At 42.6% G+C, this 24,594-nt stretch overlaps 1 protein-coding gene across 6 annotated transcripts in view; it reads left to right on the top strand.

Moving 5' to 3' along the window:
* The window catches only part of LOC117795961, a 45,325-nt gene that overhangs the window by 6,087 nt on the left and 14,644 nt on the right, over positions 1–24,594 (top strand). For 2 of the 6 annotated variants that reach the window (XR_004620150.1, XM_034642298.1), the window contains exon 2: positions 4,677–4,828. The exons of the other annotated variants lie outside the window; for them this stretch is intronic. Coding sequence is in view for 1 of the 2 variants with exons in the window: in XM_034642298.1 (XP_034498189.1) it covers positions 4,677–4,828 (152 nt within the window). In the remaining variant the exon portion in view is untranslated. The remainder of the gene's footprint in view (positions 1–4,676; positions 4,829–24,594) is intronic. 6 annotated transcript variants of the gene reach the window in all.

Below are 24,594 nucleotides of genomic sequence, written 5' to 3'. Positions count from 1 at the left end.
CAGTCAAAACTAAGGCTCTGAAGGCCAGGGTGAATGAGGCAGAGAAAACATATCAGCAAATTGGAGGATGGGTTAGTAGAAGAGAAAGCTAAAATAGAAACATGGCTCAAAAAGATCCAATCTCAAGAATGTAGGTTACAGGACATTACTGACTCACTGAAACTTTCCAATGTCAGAATCATCGGCATCCCCGAGGGGGTGGAGAAAAACAGAGGTCTAGAAGAGATATTTGAACAAATTGTAGCTGAAAACTTCCCTAATCTAGCAAAGGAAACAAGCATTCGTGTCCAAGAGGCAGAGAGGACCCCTCCCAAGTTCAACCACGACAAACCTATGCCACGTCACGTCATAGTGCAATTCACAAATATTAGATCCAAGGATACAGTATTGAAAGTGGCCAGGGCAAAGAAATTTCTCACGTACCAAGGCAAAGGTATCAGAATTATGTCAGACCTGTCTACACAGACTTAGATGAGAGAAAGGGTTGAGGGGGGCATTTTTAAAGCTCTTTCAGAGAAAAACATGCAGCCAAGGATCCTTTATCCAGCAAGGCTGTCATTCAGAATTAATGAAGACATAAAGACCTTCCAGAATCGCAGGTCATTGACCAATTTCATAACCACGAAACCAGCCCTACAGGAGATATTAAGGGGGGTTCTATAAAAGTAAAAAGACCCCAAGAGTGATACAGAACAAAAAGTCACAACTATAGAAACAAAGACTTTACAGGCAACATGGCATCATTAAAATCATATCTCTCAATAATCAGTCTCAATGTAAATGGCCTAAATGCTCCCATAAAATGCCACAGGGTTGCAGATTGGATAAAAAGACATGACCCATCCATTTGCTGTCTACAAGAGACTCATTTTGAACCTAAAGATACATTCAGACTGAAAGTAAAGGGATGGAATACCATCTTTCACGCCAATGGACCTCAAAAGAAAGCTGGGGTAGCAATTCTCATATCAGACAGATTGGATTTTAAACTAAAGACTATAGTTAGAGATAAAGAAGGGCACTATATTATTTTTAAAGGATGTATCCAACAAGTGGATATGACAATTATAAATGTGTATGCCCCCAACAGGGGAGCAGCAAGATACACAAGCCAACTCTTAACCAAAATAAAGAGACATATAGATAAGAACACAGTAATAGTAGGGGACCTCAACACCCCACTATCAGAAATAGACAGAACACCCTGGCAAAAACTAAGCAAAGAATCAAAGGCTTTGAATGCCATACTCGACGAGTTGGACCTCATAGATATATATAGAACACTACACCCCAGAACCAAAGAATACTCATTCTATTCAAATGCCCATGGAACATTCTCAAGAANCGTTACCTTGGAATTAACTTAACCAGAGACGTAAAGGACCTATATCCTAGAAACTATAGATCACTTTTGAAAGATATTGAGGAAGACATAAAAAGATGGAAAAATATTCCATGCTCATGGATTGGAAGAATTAACATAGTTAAAATGTCCATACTACCCAGAGCAATCTACACTTTCAATGCTATCCCGATCAAAATACCGAGGACATTTTTCAAAGAACTGGAACAAATAGTCCTTAAATTTGTATGGAACCAGAAAAGGCCCCGAATCTCCAAGGAACTGTTGAAAAGGAAAAACAAAGCTGGGGGCATCACAATGCCGGATTTCGAGCTGTACTACAAAGCTGTGATCACAAAGACAGCATGGTACTGGCACAAAAACAGACACATCGACCAATGGAACAGAATAGAGAACCCAGAAATGGACCCTCGGCTCTTTGGGCAACTAATCTTTGATAAAGCAGGAAAAAACATCCGGTGGAAAAAAGACAGTCTCTTCAATAAATGGTGCTGGGAAAATTGGACAGCTACATGCAAAAGAATGAAACTTGACCACTCTCTCACACCATACACAAAAATAAACTCCAAATGGATGAAAGACCTCAATGTGAGACAGGAATCCATCAAAATTCTAGAGGAGAACATAGGCAACAACTTCTATGACATCGGCCAGAGCAACCTTTTTCACGACACATCTCCAAAGGCAAGAGAAATAAAAGATAAAATGAACTTATGGGACTTTATCAGGATAAAGAGCTTCTGCACAGCCAAGGAAACAGTCAAAAAAACTAAGAGACAGCCCACGGAATGGGAGAATATATTTGCAAAGGACACCACAGATAAAGGACTGGTATCCAAGATCTACAAAGAACTTCTCAAACTCAATACACGAGAAACAAATAAACAAATCATAAAATGGGCAGAAGATATGAACAGACACTTTTCCAATGAAGACATACAAATGGCTAACAGACACATGAAAAAATGTTCAAAATCATTAGCCATCAGGGAAATTCAAATCAAAACCACACTGAGATACCACCTTACGCCAGTTAGAATGGCAAAGATAGACAAGGCAAGAAACAACAATTGTTGGAGAGGATGTGGAGAAAGGGGATCCCTCCTACATTGTTGGTGGGAATGCAAGTTGGTACAGCCACTTTGGAAAACAGTGTGGAGGTCTCTTAAAAACTTAAAAACTGAACTACCCTATGATCCAGCCATTGCACTACTGGGTATTTACCCCAAAGATACAGATGTAGAGAAGAGAAGGGCCATATGCACCCCAATGTTCATAGCAGCATTGTCCACAACAGCTACATTGTGGACGGAGCCGAGATGCCCTTCAACAGATGACTGGATTAAGAAGATGTGGTCCATATATACAATGGAATATTACTCAGCTATCAAAAAGAACGATTTCTCAACATTCACTGCAACATGGACGGCACTGGAGGAGATAATGCTAAGTGAAATAAGTGAAGCAGAGAAAGACAATTAACATATGATTTCTCTCATCTATGGAACATAAGAACTAGGAAGATCAGTAGGAGAAGAAAGGGATAAAGAAAGAGGTGGTAATCAGAAGGGGGAATGAAGCATGAGAGACCATGGACTCTGAGAAACAAACTGAGGGCTTCAGAGGGGAGGAGGTTGGGGGAATGGGATAGGCTGGTGATGGGTAATAAGGAGGGCAGGTATTGTATGGTGCACTGGGTGTTATACACAACTAATGAATCATCGAACTTTACATCAAAAATCAGGGATGTAATGTATGGTGACTAACATAATGTAATAAAAAATATTATTATTAAAACAAACAAACTACATTTGGAANGAGGTGGTAATCAGAAGGGGGAATGAAGCATGAGAGACCATGGACTCTGAGAAACAAACTGAGGGCTTCAGAGGGGAGGAGGTTGGGGGAATGGGATAGGCTGGTGATGGGTAATAAGGAGGGCAGGTATTGTATGGTGCACTGGGTGTTATACACAACTAATGAATCATCGAACTTTACATCAAAAATCAGGATGTAATGTATGGTGACTAACATAATGTAATAAAAAAATATTATTATTAAAACAAACAAACTACATTTGGAATTTCTTTCTTTCTTTCTTTCTTTCTTTCTTTCTTTCTTTCTTCTTTCTTTCTTTCTTTCTTTCTTTCTTTTTTTTTTTTTATTTTACCTTTCAGTGATCTCTACACCCAACGTAGGGCTCGAACCTGCAGCCCCGAGATCAAGAGTCACACACTCCTCAACTGAGCCAGCCAGGTGCCCCTTTGGAATTAATTTCAGATGATAGGCTTGTAAACAGAGAAAACCCAAGGAATGGACTAAAAAAATTTAGAAGCAATAAGAAAATACATAGAATTAATAAACAAAAGCCAATTACCAAGTAAGTAAAGAACACCAAGTTAGAAAATCTGATGGAAGGGAGAGCCATTTGTACAATGATAAAATACCTAGTGATAAACTAAGACGTCTAACAGCCAAGTTGTGTTTAATGCAAATGCTGCCAAGGGACTGGGATGAACACCACTTGCCCCATTTTCCCCACTTTCTCCTCAGATGTTAGCTGGGCACACAACGAGGCAGAATAAAGATTGTTTTCAACCTTGCTTGCAGTAAGCAGGATCGTTTGGCTAAAGGCAAGCCCATGGAGGTAAACGTAAGTGGGATGTGCTAATTCAGGGGTGAGGAGGTCCTTAGAGAGGAGGCAGCCTGTCCCACTCTCTCTGTCCTCCTTCCCAGAAAGGTGCATGTGGGGCTGGACCAGCCATCTTGCCCAAGAGGCAGAGCCTGTGCTGGGGGCAGGAGAGTGATAAAGCAGGAAGCTGGGTTTCTGATGACAGAGCCCTGGACAAACCCATCTGTGTTCATGGGAAAGGATTCTCATTTAAGGAAGTGTTATTTTGTGTTTGCCATCAGTCACAGCCAAACTTAAAAGAAGACTGGGAAGCAAGAGAGGCTGAGGCACATCTCTTCCTTCCAGACCTTTCTATGTTGATTTCACACCAATTACCAACCTCCCTTTCCTCCATCTCCCAGTTCCCCACAGGAATATTTGTTTCTGTTTTATTGTGTTTTTATGTTGGCAAATACCTAAAAATAAACAACTTCCTAACCCCTTCCTTCATGACCCCAATGTGATCTAAGAATCTATCCTTCATACTGCTCTGCATTATCTTCCTAAATTACAAATTTGAATCTGCCAGTCTTGGAGTGTTGGAGATCATTTGTCAGTATTACACCACTTATAAACTCCTTAAATCCTTCATAATTGGCCTCTGGCTCTCTCTCCCCCTTCCCTCCCAATCTACCCCCACAGGCACCCCACCCTCTCATCGGAACAGAACCCCAGCTGTTCTCCCAGTGCTCTGGACTCTGTCCTGCCTCTGTGGCTTCGCACACTCTCTCCTCTCTGCCGGGAATGTCCGAGGCTGCTCTGATCTGCTCGCCCCTGCACCCTTCTCAGCTCATGTGAGTAATGCCCGACACCCCATCCTGCACCTCTTCTCTGTCCCCCCACACCAAGCAGATGCTCCTCTTTTGTGGTCCTTTTCAGGGTTTCCCTAATACCCTGGCATAACCTCTAAACACCCTAAACATTGGTTTCTCTTCCTTCTGCCTCCATGAGAACACAAATTCCTTGAGAACAAAGCCTGGACCTTGTGCATGTTTGTGTTTCAGTAACAGAAACAATTTGAGTGACTGAGCAAACTATTAAAGCCAGTGTAACCTCTAACGCAGGGTTCCTCAAACCCTGAGAATTCACAGGCCAATCCAGAATACTGCCTCTGCACCCAGTTTGAGAAACACTGCATTAGAAGTTAAACAGTATCACTTTATTATTTCTTAAAAGACTATTTATTTATTTGTCAGAGAGAGAGAGAGAGCACAAGCAGGGGGAGCATCAGGCAGAGAGAGAAGCAGGATCCCCACTGAGCAAGGAGCCCAATGCAGGACTCGATTCCAGGACCCTGGGATCATGACCTGAACTGAAAGCAGACACTTAACTGGGAAGCACTCAGTGAGGTTAATATTTGCCCCCAGGACCAAATATTCCATGAGGATTTTTTCCAGACCCAGGCCAAGTGAACCTTGGACCCAAGTTCAGCCAAGCTTCTCTAAAAAACCCCCAAAGACCCCACAGCTTCAGGTTCCCTGGAGTAGTTGTATATCATAGCCCACCTCTGAGGTGTCCAAAATTTAAATAGGAAACTTGAAAGCCTAACAGAACATGAGAAACCCCTGGGACAGAGAGCAGGGACAGCCAAGCCCAAAAAGGTTCCCCCCCCCCAACACTGGGATGCTCTTTAAGATCCAGGGAAGCATCCATGCCTCCTGGCCGGCACCTGTTAGGCCACACCTCTGGGAAGGAATTACTAAGGCAGAGATAAAGCAAGGAAAAGCAAACTCGTTTCCTAAAAGATTCACTGAAGAAAGTGTTCAAGGTCAGCACCAGTCTATTCGGAAAAAAGGAACCTGAAAAGTGTGAAGGAATATTTTGATAGTTCACACGCAGTTAATCACAACATGCTTCGAAAGATGAATGCGTGTTTAACATATTTTATACATTCTAATAATTTTCACAAACAAATTAGTCCTAAAATTGCATGCAGTTTTGAGAAGTCATGTGATAAAATATTGTCTCTTCTTTTTATTTAACTCTGTAGGTGTAGCCAGGTAATGAGCTTTCCTTCTATACTACCACGGAAATGACGTCTTAACAGGCCACACAGCTGCACACCGGGGGAAGCCGGGAGGGGGCTGAGGTGTTCCATAGGTCTTTGGTTGGGGAAGAAAAATGTGAATTAACTATTCATTCTTTCAATTCCTCTTCTAAACAGAATTTCCCCTCAGGTCACCATCCTGTGTAAACAAATGAAGTCAAGCAAATTGAACTAATTTGAATTTCACTAGATTATACGAATTTCAGCACGTAATTTTACTATCATAATTATCAAATTGGATAGCAGGAGGTAGAAAGGACATAAAGGAAACACTTATCTCACTGGTGTCCATTGAATTGATTAGGAGAGGAAATACATGTTCTGAACATATGTGAGAAGAATGTAAATTGCTAGCTACTTTTTAAATTATTTTCAGTGGGGGCGCCTGGGTGGCTCAGTCGGTGTCTGCCTTCAGCTCAGGTCATGATCCCAGGGTCTTGGGATGGAGCCCCACTTCGGGCTCCCTGCTCCCTGGGGAGCCTGCTTCTCCCTCTCCCTCTGCCTCCCTCCCCAGCTTGTGCACACGCGCGCTGTCTCTTTGTCAAATAAATAAAGAAAATCTTTTAAAAAGTTAATATTCTGGGAGTTTAAGAAATATAATCATACTACTGCTAATGAAACATTGTTTACTACCATAGACCTGACCCTTCTATCTATGTGGGGCTAGGCTATTATTGTGTATTTATATGTGGTCATGAGATTTTGATGACTATCTCTGAAGGAGAATGTGTCAAAAGAAGATAAAAAATGGAACATGTCTATATAGATTAAGTATTCAAAGCAGCAGAATTGAGTGGGCTAAAGTTAGGAATAAATAGAGGGAAAAAACATGAAAAGGGCAAAAGGAGGGAGAAAAATAATTTAAGGTGCATAAAGAAGATAAAATAAATTGGGACCATCAACAAGCCTTCATACTAAATATGAGGAAGGGGAAGGGAGAGAGAGGGAGATAGACTGGGAAGGAGGAGGAAGGCAATACTCAGAATGAAAACGCACCACCAGAGAGGAAAGGAGATAGAAGGAAAAGAGATACCAAGGGGTAAAGGCCCAGGACCCGAGTAGAAGCAGCTGGTGCCACTCCCACATCACTTTTGCCAGCCGTGGTTGCTCTAAGTGTTGGCAACTACTGTAGCCTGTGGCTGGCCCTGAGCATTGAGAGCCACATCCCCCAGAAATGGCCAGGAGGTCATGCCCTCCCCAAGGGGAGCTCGCAGCCTGGGACTGATTGGAACATCCTGAAGGCCAGCCTTCTGGCTGTCACTCATGCTTCCAGCAATGCTGTCCAACAGAAATAAAACGAAGGCCCCATATTTCATTTTAAATTTTCCAGAGACTACGTTTTAAAAAGCTAACAGAGTAAAAAGTCCAGATACAGACCCACACAGATACGGTCAATTAATTTTTGGTAAAGATAAGGCAATGCAATGGGCAAAGGGAAGTCTTTTGAACTAATGATGTTGGTACAATTGGCCTTCCGTATGCAAAAAAGAAAACGAATCATAACCTCAATGCCATGCCCAAGGGATGCAAAATGAAACACAGACCTAAATGCAAAGTGCACAGCTTTAAACTTTTAGAAGGAAACAGATAATCTTTGTGACTGGGGTTAGTCAAGAGTTCTTAGATTAGACACCAAAAACAATACAGAAAAGAAAAAATATCTGATAAGTTGGGGCTTCATCAAAATTAAAAACTTGCTCTATGAAAATACCATCAAGAGAACGAAAAGACAAGGCACAAAACTTGGAGGAAATGTTTGCAAATCACATGTGCAAAGACATAGATAATGAACCGTCAAAACTCAACAGCAAGAATATAACTCAGAAACGAACAGAAACCGAGACACTTCGCCAGGGGGGTTATGTGGATGGTAATAAGTGCATTTAAAAATGCACATGTCGGGGCGCCTGGGTGCCACAGTCGTTAAGCGTCTGCCTTTGGCTCAGGGCATGATCCCGGCGTTCTGGGATTGAGTCCCACATCAGGCTCCTCTGCTATGAGCCTGCTTCTTCCTCTCTCACTCCCCCTGCTTCTGTTCCTTCTCTCGCTGGCTGTCTCTCTATGTCAAATTAATAAATAAAATCTTAAAAAAAATGCACATGTCGTCAGCCATTAGGGAAATGCCAGTTAAAAGCGCAATGAGGTGCCTCTACCCATCTTTTAGAATGGAGGGGTGGGGAAGCTGGTGGGGTGCAGAGCGACTGGAAGACTCCCACATCACTGGTGACAATGCCAAATGGTGCGACTACTCTGGAAAAGGATTTGATGTTCCTTAGAAAGTTAATCGTACTCTTAACGCATGACCCAGCAATTCCACTTTGGGTAGTTGCCCAAGAGAAAAGAGAGCAGATGGCCATCCAAGGACTTGTGTACCCATGTTTACAGCAGCTCTGTCTGTAACAGCCAAACCTGAGGAACTGTTTACACAAGAATCTTCACCTCGGCTTCTGTTCTAAGGCACCAGGTTTTCCAGGTGATGCGGAGTCCTGATTAAAGATGAATATTCAAACAACTGCAAGAATGAATGCTAAAAACTGTAAACAGAGGAATTAAAAATGAAGAGGGACACCTGGGTGGCTCAGTCGGTTAAGCATCTGCCTTCAGCTCAGGTCATGATCTCAGGGTCCTAGGATCAAGCCCCATGCTGGGCTCCTTGCTCAGCAGAGAGCCAGCTTTTCCCTCTGCCCTTCCCTGTGCTCCTGTGCTTGTTCTCTCTCTCTCTCTCTCCCTCTCTCTCTCAAATAAATAGATAAAATCTCTTTAAAAAATGAAGATAGAACTGCAAAGAAGTTACAAATAACAGAATATCGTCAAAGTTGTATTTATGCTGCCTCTTAGACACAAATTATTTTTTAAGCCGGGAACAAATAAAGATGTTTTAAAGGGATGAAAACATAAGCACAGGATTATTTTAAATAAACGGCTTTTCTGGAATCCCCTCCAGAGAATAGCTTGGCAGTTCTTCTCAAAAATAAACATTTTATGACCATGCAACCCCAAACTGGAGGTTTTATCCCCCAGAAATGAAGACATTGTCGCATGGGAACTTGCATATGAATGTGCATAGCTGCTTTATTCATCCCAAGCCAAACCGGAGACCACCCAAATGTTGTGCAATCGAATGCATGATTGCACACACTGGAACACCCACCCCAGGGAAAACCACTGAGGAATCAAAAAGGAATGAGCATTCCCTGGATGGATCTCCAGGGAATCATGCTGGGTGAACAAGCCAATTCCAAAAGTTATTTACTCCATGATTCCACATGTGTAACATACTAGAAATTACAAAATTGCGGAAAGAGAGAGATTGGCTGTTGTCAGGGGTTAGGGATGGGAGAGAGGACAGTGTGGCTATCAAGGGGTAACAGGACGGAGCTCGTGGTGACCACACAGCGTAGTATCATGGTTGTGGTGGTGCTTATGCAAGGCCACACTCCATGGTGTGGTAACACCACATGGAGAGACACACAACAAATAAGTGCATATCTAATGGTGAACTTAGGATAAGTGTATGGATTGTACCAACAGCAGTGTCTTGGTGTAGATACTGCACTATTGTTCCATAAAATGTTAACACTGGGGACAGGTGCACAGAACCTCCCCAGACATTTTTTTTTTTTGCAACTTCTGGTGAATCTATGATTATTTCAAATTAAAAAGTTATAAAAATTTTTTTAAATTAAGTAAAAGGCCTTTCTGAACATTATCATTAATCATTTTAAGCACACCTTAAAGTATTCTACAGATGCGATTCCCTTAGGTATTCCTTTTTCTATTAATTCAAATTTTGTGCGTACAGAATTCAAGAAGGTGACACTCTGCTACAGGAAAGAGGACATTCACATACATTTTAATGAAGTTCACAAAAATGACAAATATCTTACATATTTTAATGCCACGTATTTTTTCAGACAACAAATGATATTAACAGCTGCAATGATAATGAGATGACTCTTTACTCAAATTGTTTTTTTCATAGAAAAGACATTGGCAGTGGGAAGCCAATCCACAGCCAGGAAAGGAACGGCCTGCATTTCCAGTGGGAAGACCTACAGTCACCGTAGTCTATTTGGTAGAGTCTGCACTTCTATTAAACTCACTTACCCTAATTGATAGAACTTTAGTACCAAAGGAAGCAAAAGTCACCTGCTTGCCCAATGAAATAGAACATTATATTTTCCAGCTGTCATAAGTGCAGCTGTGCGGTGCTGGTGAAGGCCTATTTAGACCCATTAGAAGATCAGAACAGAAACCCCAAATAGGGGCGCCTGGGTGGCACAGCGGTTAGGTGTCTGCCTTCGGCTCAAGGCGTGATCCCGGCGTTGTGGGATCGAGCCCCACATCAGGCTCCTCTGATATGAGCCTGCTTCTTCCTCTCCCACTCCCCCTGCTTGTGTTCCCTCTCTCGCTGGCTGTCTCTATCTCTGTCGAATAAATAAAATCTTCAAAAAAAAAAAAAAAAGAAACCCCAAATAGACTCACGTGCCACATGAGCATACTGCAGGTGATAAAAGCAGCATTTCATATAGTTTGTGGCATTACTTAGTAAATGATGTTGGGGCAAGTTTACCATTAAGCAAGGAAAAGAAAACAGTTTTACAGCTGAAAAAACCCACCCATGCACACTCTTGCTGGTACCGAGAAAGCAAGCAGGAGGTCCAGCCAAGACCACACCAACATGAGGGCTCAGAGTTCAGGTGCTTTTTGAGAGAAACCTGCCTTTTTATATGAAATGTCCCAATTCTTAGTTGATGGCAACCATTTCAAATATTTCTAAAACTGCGTGAGCTGCCTTAACAAATTACCACAAGCTGGGTTCCTAGAACAACAGAGACTCTTTCTCTCACACCTCTGGAGGCAAGGAGTCCAAAATCAAGGTGTCAGAGGGTTGGTTCCTTCTGGAGGCTCTGAGGGAGATTCTGTTGTTAGCTGCCTTCTCCTGGCCTCTGGGTTCTTGGTATTCCTTGGGTTATAGACACATCATTCCAATCTCTGCTTCTCTGTCACATCTCTCATTTCCAAATTTCTCTTATTTCTAAAAGGACACTAGTCATTGGATTAGGGCCCACCTTAATCCAGCAGGACCTCACTTAATTTGATTGCATCTGCAAAGACCCTATTTCTAAATCAGGTTACATTCACAGGTATAGGGAGTCCAGACTTGAACATACTCTTTTGGGAAACACAATAAAGCCACGACATCAAGCAGAACAATCTGCAAGCGCAATGGAGCCCAGGCCACCAGTTTGTCTTATCTGTTTGCTGGTAAAATAAATTCTAGATGGTTTAAAATATTTGTAAAATTAAAAAGCATCAGGAAAATATTGAAGTGAATGTTTGCACACTCAAGGCATAGAGAAAGACTTTATAAGCACAATTCCAAGTGCAACATTTATACAGAAAAAAAGACTGAAACATTTGACAGATTTAACCACAAAAATAGAAATATCTCTCTACATTAAAAAAAAAACTAACATAGTGGGGTGTCTGGGTGGCTCAGTCAATTAATCAGCTCTTTATTTCGGCTCAGATCATGGTCTCAGGGGCATAAGACCGAGCCCCAAGTTGGGCTCCCTGCTCAGCTGAGTCTGCTTGAGATTCTCTCTCTCCCTCTCTCTCTGCCCCCATCTCTCTCTCTCTCTTTCTCAGTAAACAAATATATAAAATCTTCAAAAAATTAACATAGTAAAAATATAGATCAGGAATAACAATGTTAGAGAAGACTGAAAACAGTCCATATAAACATGATTAGGATTTCATTTTATTGATTTATAACCCTCAAAAGAAAAATTTGCATAGGACCATAACAGAAAATTAACAAAAGAGGAAACACAAATGTTCCATGGATATATGAAAATGTGTTGAACGTTACTAGCCATCAACACGCTGTAAATACAAAGCAATGACAAAGCTTTTTCTCCCCATCAAATAAATCAAACTTAAAATCCAACCAACAAACCGACGAATCCCCCGTGGTGACAAGAGGGGGTGGGGGTACGGGCACCATCACATACTGCCTGCAAAACTGTAACTTCTCCAACCCTTCTGGAGTCAGTTCACCATCTGGTACCGAAAGCCTTAAAAACGCCCATCCTTCTAATCAACAACATTTTTCTTCTGGAAATATACTCTAAATCAGTAAGTGAGGAGACAAATGTTTGAACGAGGCTATTCATCGCAGCAATGTTTAGAGCTGCAAAAACGTGGAAGCAGCCTAAACATCGACTAGGTGGGGTTTCCTGGGAAATAGGGTCTGAGACAGAGCTTTTGGGTGGTTCCTGGGGGGCTGCTCACAGGAGCAAGTGGGGAAGGGAGGCCAGGAGCAGGACGAGTGGAAAGGCGGGTTGCAGTGTATCACACTGGCCTGGAAACCTCAGCCAGGATCCCAGGAGGCGCTCTGAGCAGGGATGGGCCTTCAGAGTCGAACCGAATTGAGACAAGGGTGGGGCTGCGACCTGGTGTCCCCGTATCTATCAGTCAGTGAGTGCGGCTGCCCCAGAAGGAGCTGTCATGTGGGCCAGGTGCTCTCTGGCTAAGGAAGGGCAGTCCCAGGACTCTACTGTGAGCTCTCGGCAGCAAAACCTTCATGCTTTTTCAGTACCTCCTGTGGTTGCCACAAAGGTACATCTGTTGCCAGTTCGTAGGTTAAATCACACGCTCTTTCTTCCCCAGCGTTACTGGGGTACAACCGACAGATAAAACTTATATATATTTAAGATGCGCCACATGATGGTTTAATACACGCACTGAATGTGAAATGATTACCACAACCAAGCCTGTGTGATAAGAACACTTAATTAAGATCCACCCTCTAAGCAAATTTCAAGTATGCAATACATGGTTAACGAAAGTCACCATGCTGTATATTAGAACCCCAAAACTTATTCATCTTATGACTGAAAGTGGTAAGTCACATTTTTCGACATTCCTCGGTAAGATTAGGCGAAATTCAGTTTCCCACAATCTGTATTAATTACTGTGGGAAAGACTTACAGCAAAGTGTGCAGTGATAAAAAGCAGTTAATCAACAACTGTTTACTTACTGGGAACCTACCGTATGCCAGATGCTATTCTAGGAATTAGAGCAGATAATAAGATAAGGAAGACAGTCACCCAAAGGTGACTTCACTCTGGGGGGGGGCGACAGGTTGTACACTTGATGACGTATTTGTTAAAATAAAAGAACATACGCAAAGAAGTTTATATTAATATACACACAGTCATGTCATATTTATAATTTATATAAAAATTGGAAAGAATAACCACTAAAAGGCTGTCACCCCAGTTGGTGAGAATATGGATAATTTCTTTTGAAATCTGTATTTTCATGGATTACTTTTGAAACAAATGAAGGAGAATGAAATAATGCTTTTAAAAAGGAGAAATATTTCTCTTTTAACCGCCTTTTATACACTGGAGAAAACCACAGTCCTAGTACTTACTCCAACTATATCTCAAAATTGTAGTGCCACTAGAAATGTTGGAATTATTGGCCCATGAAGATTTAGGCACTGATCCTATTGCCAGCTTTAAGTCCTACAAAGTCACTGCACGCAGACAGGCATCACTGGAGGCAGATCCCAGGGAAGAGGTAAATCTTTCTTCTAAAGAACAGAAATAAATTTGCAGAAATGACTGTATTTTCACTGGGTCCACAAAATGCCATGAGGTCACCTTCAGTGCACAAGGGCTTTGATTTAGAGGTAGGTCTATGCCTGCTTTCCTAGAGAGACAGGGAATGATACTTCGGCAAGGATTATGGGAGTAAAGAATGCTGTTAGGAGCATAAAAACCAATGAAAAAAATAATACGAGAGAGTTAAGAGTACACGGCAAAGAAAATGCTGTTAATGAAAAGTATCAAGACTAAAAATATATGGTAAGGGGACCATCTTTGTCGGCCAACTGGTTTTAATGGATGATCTGAGAATGAGTCAAAGGTTGATTTTGTTTCACTCTTTTGTGCCCAGATGAGCAAATTAAAAAAAGAAAATAGTGACAAAGAAAGGAAAGCAACAAAAGCAGCAGGTATTTTCCCCAGAACATTGTATGCATATTCTGTCAAATTCACAGAATAATGTAATAAATATGTTTGACTTCAAAACTTGGATGATTACTTGTATGGATGCAGACATTGGTGTAAAACAGTGGAAAGTCACATTGCTAAGAATAACTGATTCACCTTCGCGGTTCATGCAGAATCCAAACGCTTCATTTTTACTAGAACAAAAGTTTTCCCTGGAAAATAATGTCCAATTTCCTTTCGCATTTGAAGTGAAATCCCAGTTACAAATATTAAGAAACTTCATAGACCTTCATGCTCCTTTCAAAACACCTGGAAATAATTTTTATTACTATTTTCATGCTTCTGCATTTCTTGTGTGAATTTCCCCGTAATAGAAGGAACCAAATCATTTATTTCTCAATGTATGTGAGATGACAACTTGTTATATAGAAGGAAAGACAAATACAAGTTTTGAAACCAAAGACACTTGGGTTTTGAAAGGCATTTGTAAGAGTTTTTAAAAAAAAAAAAAGACAATACAGCAAATTGTGCCAAAATAAATAAGTTTCCTCCGGTTCCATCCCATAATCATTTATCAAGAATCTATTTCACACTAGTCACTGTCCTGTGTTCAGAGAATTCAAAGATGAATAAGATACATTCCTAAGAAGCGTGTGTATTAGTGTGGTAGACAGATACATAAACAAATAGATCATTTTGATAAAACGCTCAAGTGCCATAGTAGATGTATCAATTGAGTTGTAAGTATTCAAGCAAGAGACTTTTTTAAATCCACACAGAACATCTTTCTAATCAAGTAAGAAACAAGAAGATAGAGAGATATTTTATAATATGTGTGGCAGGCAGAATCATGGCCCCCAAAGACGTTCATGTCCTAATCCCCAGAGCCTGCAGATCTGTTAGGTTCTGTGGCAAAGGGGAATTAAGGTTGCAGATGAAATTTAAAATGTCCAGGGAGGCTACCCTGGATTATCCTGCCAGGTCCAAGATAGTCATCCTAAAATCCTTACAAATGGAATTGGGAGATGGAAGCAGGGGTCAGAGAGTCAGCCAGAAGGAGGCCTCTCCAGGGAAGAAAGGCACAAAGACTTGGAGCCAACCTAGTGGGCTTGTCGGCAAGGGAAGGGGCCAGGAGCCAAGGAGGACAAGCAGCCTCCACGCAGCGGAAGGGGCAGGAGACAGACCCCGTTGGAGCCCCCAGACACAAACATGCCCACGCCAGGACCTTAACCCTGGAGACACCTGCATCAGACTCTGTCCCCCAGAACTGTCAGAGAAGAAATCTGCGCGGGAGCAAGACACACCATTTGTGGCAACTTCCTGGGGCGGCAGCAGCAAACGAATGAAATATGCAAGAACACCGAGACCTAAAGCATTCTATTTGGGATCTAAAGCAGTACATTTTCAAAGTTTAAATTGTCTGAGGTCATGATTTAGTCTCAGTTATTTTCTACTTCTCCATTGTGAGCTTCCCGGGAGAGGCGAGGGGGAGGAGCACAGGAAAGGGAAGAAGAAACTCCCAGGGGCCAGGCTGGAGCAGGGCGCGTCCACTGAGGTCACTGGGTCCTCACAAAAGCCCTATATTGTTATTTCACATTTACAGATAAGGAAACCGAGACTCTGAGAACCAAAGGTAGAATGCTGCTATGAGTCTATCAGATTGCACAACCCCTGCTCAATCGCCACCCCACACCCTTTGGAATAAAACCCCAGGCTCCAAAACAGGGTGGGCTGGGGGCTGGGGAAGGCAGGCATCCCACCCTAAGGCCGCCTCGCTCTTCCCTTGGCACAGAGCAAAAGAGACGGTGTTCTGTTTCAATACCGTATTTCAGCCGTTCTAAGATTCACCTTTTTTCTTTCACTTTTAACATCTGCAATTATGATGCATCTTATACCCAAAAAGCATTACCATGACGCTTGGCAGCAATGTATCTTTCTCAGTGACACATAAAGTAATAGTGTGTCTTAGAGTGGAGGTTTCTTTGGGTCGGTGAGTTAGGACAGCACGCTTCCCCAAGCTCTGCACTGGACTGTACGTCCCAGGGACAGCAATCCCCACCCTTCCTCAGGAATACATGCCAATGTTCATTATTTTCAATATCAGGAAACATGTCACGTTTCACCAAAATCCCTCATGCCACAGCTGAAGTTTTCATGCTGCTGTGAATGGTCGTCATTCGTTCTTCTGTAGTGCACACTCTATGAGCTAGGAGCCTCGGAAGGACACAAAGCAGGTGGAAGATGGGGCCTCTACCCTCAAAAACCCATACTAGAGGTAAAACTAAATGGGAAGCTGCATAAGATAGTACATAATTAAGAACCTAATTGCAGGGGCGCCTGGGTGGCTCAGTCCTTAAGCGTCTGCCTTCGGCTCAGGGCGTGATCCCGGAATCCTGGGATCAGGCCCCACATCAGGCTCCTCTGCTGAGAGCCTGCTTCTTCCTCTCCCACTCCCCCTGCTTGTGTTCCCTCTCTCACTGTCTGTCTCTCTCTCTGTCAAATAAATAAATAAAATCTTTAAAAGAAAAAAAAAAGAACCTAATTGCACCAGCAACCACATACGGAGATACGATCAACGAAAACCAAATGCTTTTTCATTTTGTTTTGTTTCTTATTTTGTTTCTGTTTTTGTTTTTTAATATGGTCTCATCATCGAGCTTGGTTCATTAAGCTCATTAAAAGATCATATAAACACATCTTTTCCTGAAGGTTTCACCTGGGGCATCAAGTAACCTAGTGTGGTCGGTTCAGTTGTGTGCCCCCAAAAGCTGTGCTCAAATCCTAAACCCCAATACCTGTGAAAGTGACCTTATTTGGAAACAGAGTCTTTGCTAATGTGATCAAATTAAGATGACATCAGACTTGATGAGGGTGGGCCTTATAGCCAATTGCCATTGTCTTGACAAGAAAAAGGAGAGGGAGATTGGGTACAGAGACCCAGAGGAGGCACAGATGAAAGGCTTCTCTGCAGAGATCCCAGATCTCCCCCGGCAAAAGGACTTCCAAAAGACCCCTCCGGGAACTTGACAGCCCTCCCGCCCCGCATCCAGAGGGGTCCGGTGCACAGTGTCTGACTCCAATCTGCTAGGTAGGGAATACCCAACAGCCTAGCTAGGTGCCTTGGGGATTGTAACAGACTGAATGTTGGTATTTCCCCCAAGTTCTTCTGTTGAAATCTAACTTCCAAAGTGATGGTATTAGGAGATGAATCTTTGGGAAACAATAAGTCATGGGGGAAGAGTCCTCATGAATGGGATTCATGCCTTTATACAAAAGACCCCAGAGAGCTCTTTTGTCCTATCTGACACGTGAAGTTACAGTAGGAAGACAGCTGTCTAGGAGAAGCAGAGCCCCACCAGACACGGAATCTGCTGGTGCCTTGATCTTGGACTTCCCAGCCTGCAGAACTGTGAGAAGTAAGTGTGTTTTATGAGCCACCTAGTTTATGGTATTTTTGTTATAACAGCCCAGACAAAGACTGAAATCAGTACTGAAATGTGGGGGTGTGGTTGTAATAAATATTTAACACTGTAGACGCAGACTGGGAAACTTGGCAGTGGGTAGGGGCTGGAGGCATTCTGAGGTGCGCTCCAGGAGAAGCCTGAATTGCTTTAAACAGGCCGTTAAGGGTGATTCTGGTGAGAGCTCAGAGAGAAAAGGAGGAGGCTATAGAGAAAGCCTCAGTTTTTTCAGAGAAAACCGAAGTGTTCTGGAAATCCTAGGGGTTTCCTCTCCCATCGCAAACCTAGAGGGCAAGGGCCTAGGGGTGCAGAATGATTTCAAAGGAGGGGTGTCAGCCTGAATGGTCTAAGGCAGTCATAGGAGTGGTCTACCTCGCAGAGACAATCAAGAATGGGATGCATGAACGTCTTGTATGGACGGATGTGAGCCAGGTGGGAGGAAGGGCCTGTTGAGCCTTCCAATCCTTCCAGGAGGACCATCTCCTGGAGCAACAGAACTGCAAATGGGAGAGAGTCCATATGGAAAGAATGTGCAAAAGAAGTTGGGGGCAGAGGAGGAGTGGACAGCTCAATGATCCAAGACGGAAGTGCAAGGGAAATGCAAACGAGAGGTGGCCAGAAGTACCTGTCACATAAGGCCCCTCTGGTTGCAGTGTATATATCTTCACAACAAAGTAAAGAAAAAAAATTAGAAATGACATTATTTGTTAGGAAAGTCCACAAAGAACAAGATTCTAATGTGAGGATGCAAAAATGATGGGTCATATTGGACTCGAGCCAAAGAGAGAAAGGAGTGGTATTGGGGGAGCAATGTGGGACAGACCACTTCATTGTCATGAATATGCGACAAGGTTTTTCCTGTGAATAAAAAAACTGGCTCAGGTGCCAAGATACAATCCATGGAAACAAAAGGATTTAACCTAAGTCTAAACTCATTTTTCTCAAAGCAAGGTTCTGATAAATTTTTGACATGTCTTAAATAACTCCCTGAGGATAATTCATCAATTAAATGTTTGAAAACACAGTAAAGCCATTATCAATCAAATTAGTTATGACTGACTCAGACTTGGTTGGGGCTATGAACATGATGGGAATACTAAGCTGAAGGTGACAAAATCAGAGAATTTATCATTATTTAAACTAGAGTTACTGAAGTCTTACTTATGTCTCCTTAGGCTGTATCAGCCTGGGCATTCATGGAGTCACAGGAATAATAAAATTCCCATTGGCCCCGCATTTTATCCCAACATCCTTGACATTATGGGTCCTTTTCTTCTTCAAGATATTCAGTGGAGAGCTCCATTTATACCTCCAAACATCTATGATTTCAATTTCACATTCGTTGGCCAATTTTGTTGCTAAATATTTGTTGATAATTTCAAGTCGTCCAAACTCTGGAATTAGATAGGCAATGATTGGCTCTGGCTTAACTCATAGAATCTAATCACCCTGGCTCCCAGGTCCACAACAATTTGATCCCAGGACCCAAAAGATGCAACTTTAAACCACCCTTAGGAAACTGTGAGAAATTTGGAACGTGAAGGAAATGGGCCCAAAAGATAGGGATGACAACTTTTGATCCTGTTTGGATTGAGTGGTAAACACGGCTCTCAGGAACTACAGGACTAGGTTTGAAATGAACTCCTATCAAAATATTAAATCAGGTTGTAAAACAGATGCTTTGTGACAAAAGGGAGAGCAGAGGTCATGAGGAGCCTATCCAAACTCACTAAAAACAAATCCTTCAGTGCTCACATTATTGCTCCTGGAGATTGAAAAGATAGACAGGATCCAAAGGATGCTGAGTCTAGGAAGTATTAATTTCAGAAAGGCATTTCATAGAGTAATGCAGTAAGGTGCATGGACAAAGTCTGGGATTAACCCAGACTTAGGGTTAATCAACCAGAGAAGTGACCCAGGGTCCTCTACTCAAGCCCATCCTGTTCACCATTCCAGTTAATGATTTAGGTGAAGGTTCAGAAGATGGTTATACCAAATTTGCAGAGGAAATGAAAATGCTCGTTATAGAGAAAAGCACCAGAATCAACAATATCTGGAGAAACTAAAGTGAGAGACAAAAACTAGCAAGTGAAATCTATTATTATCAGTGGTTAGCAGCAATAGTAGTAATAACAAGAGTAATATTACTAATAAAATATTAGAATAAAGGTAAAGAGCAAATTTAAGGGTAAAAATAATTGCACAAGGATAGAACTGGAAGAAAACTGGATGTTTATATTTTCTTAAATTTGGATTTAAAATTAAGTATATATTTGATGTTTACCATCTCTACCCCATACCTGATTTTTTTTTAAATAAGAGCTTTAGAAGTCTCATTGTATTCTATATTGTTCAGGACACATTTTTTGTTGTAATCACCTGTTGGAGAAGAACATTCCCAACTGTAATGATTCTAGAAGTGTATAAACAGGATGGTAGAATATAGAATGTACAGCCAGCAAGAACCTTGAAGACCACAATCCCAACATGAACAAATTGAGAATATCAAGATCCTAGAAGACTGAGATAATGCCACCATTTTATCAAAGCTCACCTAGAACCCAATCTATGCATAGGTCACATAAAGAATATTTGCAAGAATTAAGACTGTATAACTTGGAAAAAGGAAAACATTAATGGTGGGGTGGTGAGAGGGGCCATTACCTAATAGAAAAGCCATCAAGTAAATTGAGAGGGAAGATTCAAGATCAAGGGTATGAGTTACAGCAGGGAGGTGAGTTAGAACTTTATCCTAGTGAGAGCTGTAAACAGTGAGAGTGGCTCATCTTTCCATGAGAGCCCAGGGTCACCGGGAATGTTCAAAGAATGAGTGGTCACTTATTGGGAATGCCATAGAAGAACTTACAACACCGAACAGAAAAGTGGAAGCCATCAAACTGCCCGATTCTGAATTTCACGAAACCTTGGAGCCTGGCCTAAAGTCACCAGCACAGTAAGGATATTAAGAAAAACAACTGCCAAGTACAATAATTGCACCTCATTCAATAGGGGACATTTCAACCCCCAAGCTTAATTAAGCTCACAATCAAGGACTTTCCTCTAAATTGAAACAATTTGGCTTTATTTTCCTCGTTCCACCATGGATTGGTGAACATTTACTCATTATGTAAGATTGTATTTTCCAAAGGCCCTCAAATTATATCCCATTCCACATGCTTTTCTACAATGTGACATTGACTCTCCTCCCATTGAGTGACAGATTCTGTGCTCTTCCCCCTGGGCCTGGGCTTCATGGCAGCCTTACCAATGAAGTATGGCAAAAGGGAGACTCTATGACTTCAACCACTCAGTCATTAAAAAATGTTGTGGTCTTTCACCTTCTTCTCTGGCTTGGGGAAGTCGCCCTGGGAACCCAACTGCCACGCTACAAGGAAGCTCAGGCCACACGGAAAGGCCAGGCATGCCTATGTTTTCCAACCAATGCCCAGCTAAGGTCCCAGACAAGGAAGGAAGGTAGGAAAATAGAGGTTTGAGGTATCTAACTCATGAGAGAGAGAGAGATCTCAAGAGAAATGGCTCTACACTTGTCAGAGAATAAATTCCATTTTAAAACAGCCACTGTGTGCGACAGCCAATTTGGACAGCTCAGTGGTGGCACAGATGACTCAAGATGAATTCCACCCTCCTAGAGCAACATTCAAGGCCGTGAGTGGCCATGCATAGATGGTATAAACAATTTCATATAGTTATAAAAACATCCAAGCTCATTATTGTCTAAGACTCATAATGTAAATATATGTTCTCATTTTTATAGAGAAAGATCCTGAGGCTCAAAGACTGTGCACGACTTGTCACTTCTTACACAGGTGGTCAGTGTTGGCCACAGGGTGAGCAGTCGGGGCAGCTGTCATGGTCCAGTCATGTTACCAGGCTTGCCAATGCATGAACACCACCACCTCCCTTCCACTGAGCAAGGCCACGCAGCTGACACAGATTTGTTCCAGTAGCTTCCTCAGGGGAATAAACAGCAGACACACATAAATAAATAAACCTCAGGCTTGATGTCTTGTCTTTATTCAAAACCAAAAAATGATTCTTTTTTTTTTTTTCCCCCTTTCTTTCTTCTCTGAGGCCATCTTAGTGCCTGCCCACCTCTCTGGGCATAGGCCTGCCCTTCTGGCTCCTGTATGGTTGACCCACTGTGACATGAAGACCCCTTCTTGTTGGGTCCTGTTAACCCCGGTTGCTGCTAAGCTGACTCGTCTGATTTTTCACTGTCCTTGCACGTTGGGTCCTACTTCCTGGCAGGGGTCTGCTTTTCTTGGCTTATGCCTACTTTTTTCTAGAGCATTCTTCCACTTGGGCAAACTTATATTTCTTTTCCTTCCCATGTGTAAATAGCAGCACCTGGACAAGATCTCAAATTTTTTCTAATTTCTGATTACATTCTCTTTCTACTTTATTGCAAAGTTTCATGATACATCACATGAATTTTGTAAGAAAGGTAATTCCACAAATACTGAGCACCGGGCTCTCTGCTAGGAGGCGGAGAAACTGACATAGTTAGCTCAAGGATCTTTCAGTCCAGGGGGTAAAGCAGACGTGCAGGCAATCACAATAGTATGTGTTAAATCACGTGATAGGCAAAGCACAGAATACTACAGCAACACCCAACCAGTCTTGAGAATCAGGAAGAACTCACCCAGCGCAGGGGAGGGGTAGTTTGATACTTGGGGAGGTATGCTCCTGGCAGAAGGGACGATGACCATGGAGAGAGGGAGGGTGGGCACCCCCCCCACACACAGGAGAGCTGTGTGTCTTCACTCCGACAGGCTTGAGGCACTTACGGGTGAAGACTGGAATTTAGGCTGATGGCAATAGGAACCAGAAAACGGCCCAGAAAGATGTAAAAATAGATCAAAGGTTTATTCCACAGAAGGAGATGGGCATACAATAATGATGAGGACATGGTCCCTGGCAGTAAGGAGCTCATCACCTGCTGGGAGAGACGGATACATTAACAATCTCTACAGGACAATTCATTCAGTTCTAAATATAGGGCGCACACAGGGCTGGGGGACCCAGAAGAGGAAGTCATTAGCACTGCCTGGGAGAGGAAAGAAAGGCTTTATGTAGGTGACAGTTAAGCAAGATGAGGGATGAGTGGGTGGCCAGCAGTGCCGGCAGAGGGGGGTGGACCTTCGGGTGGGACCAGGAAAGGCCGCTCCAATTCATAACCCAATATTAAGTGAACCAAATGTTTGCCATTCTCTTTACATTTCAAAGCCTCAGGAATTTGTCTCCTGCTATAAGAGATAGCAAACGCTACACTGTAACTTACTGCTCTCTTCTCAAGGATTTTGAAGGTTTGTTTGCGGAGGACACTCTATCTGGTGCATTCTAGAAACAAAAGAGGCTTTTCAGAGGTACTTGCAGAACAAGGAAGTTCTGACTGCTCATTTCTAGGGGCTATGTCCTCTGAAGCTTTGTGGCGTAATTACACAATCAGGAGCAAGTAGGACTAGTGTGGGCTGTACCAGGGTGGGGCACATCTGTACCCACCCTGGTCACCGTGACAAACTGACTCAGAAACCAAGTGTCCAAGTCACAGGCTTAGAAAGAATCTTCCTTCTCTTTAGCGACATCAAATTTTGCAGAGCACTGAAATGGGGAGAGTACTACACTTCCTGTGTTCTTTGTACAGTCCAACAAATATGTTGCTTAAGCACAGAAAATCGTGGGATACAGGATTCTCTTCTTTTTTTAAAAACACAGCTCAATCTGGGTACACAGACAAGGTGAGGCTAAAAGAGCTTCTCTCTCTACTGACAGCTCAACAGCCCCTTTGCTTTTGAGAGAAGTACGATCAGAACAGACTCAGGTTGACTAGATGAGCGGACCTTGAAGGTTTGTGGTGGTGGTTGTAGAAATGTTGAAATAGGAACGATATCAACAACTTGAAAGGATGGAGAGTCCTTTATCAGGGAATTACAAACAAAAGAGGCAAGAATAGTAATATTAATAAAAGATAATATGAAATTTCACTTGAAAAAATCAGGGAGTTATTCGGCAATGATGGAAAAAGATAGTATAATCTTTTGGTACTAAATAACATAGTAATAAATACATATGAGAATAACTCCTAAAATATGCATGGGAATTTGGCAATTCCACAATCACTGTGACATCGTGGTTCTCAACCACAGATGATTTTGTCCCCTCTGGGACATTTGGTGATGTCTGGAGACATCTGTGGTCATCACAGCTAGGTGGGGGAAGGCTACAGGCAGTAGGAGAGGCCAGGGAGGCCAGGGAGGTTCCAAGGCAGCTGCAAAGCCCAGAACAGTCCCACAACCAAGAGTTGTCTGCGCAAAACGTCCACAGTGCCAAAGAGCGCAGATGCTGAGGACGGAGAAAGGCAAAGTGCAGCTGCAAATACAGACGGGTGTGGAGATTGCCGCGTCCTGCGTGGCGCTGTGTCCCCCAAAAGTTCTGTTCAAGTCCTAACTCCAGTGCATGTGACCTTATTTGGAAATAAGGTCATTACAGATACAATCAAATTCAGACGACGTCGTACTGGAGTCTAGAGGGCCCTCATCCAATAACTGGGGTCTTTACCAGAAGAGGGAAATTCGGACATGGACATGCAGAGAAGAGAGCTCCATGGGACAACAGAAGCAGGAATCGGAGGGATGTGTCACAAGCCAAGGACTGCCGGCCACTAGCAGAAGCTCGAGAGGCACGGAGCAGACTCTGTTCCCTCCAGAGGGAACCACTCCTGCCGAACCGCTTTGATCTCGGACTTGGAGCCTCCAGAGCTGTAAGAGAGCAAGTTTCAGCTGTTTGAAGCCCCACAGTTTGTGGTGCTTTGTTACAGTGGCCCCCGGACACTTCCACACACACAGAAATCCATTCACCCCCAAGCTGCCCAGGCCTGTTGCTTCCTTATCATTAATGGCATCTCTGGTTTTCTCCAGTTGTATTTAAGACCATGCTCACTCAGGAGCCTTTCATTATGACACTTTCCAAATTCTAACTTATTTGATATCTATAGATACATTTC

This window comes from Ailuropoda melanoleuca, chromosome 14 (assembly GCF_002007445.2).
Source record: "Ailuropoda melanoleuca isolate Jingjing chromosome 14, ASM200744v2, whole genome shotgun sequence".
In the NCBI taxonomy this organism is placed as follows: domain Eukaryota; kingdom Metazoa; phylum Chordata; class Mammalia; order Carnivora; family Ursidae; genus Ailuropoda; species Ailuropoda melanoleuca.
Note: the sequence above shows the minus strand (reverse complement) of the source record. Positions and strands in the feature narration are given on the sequence as shown.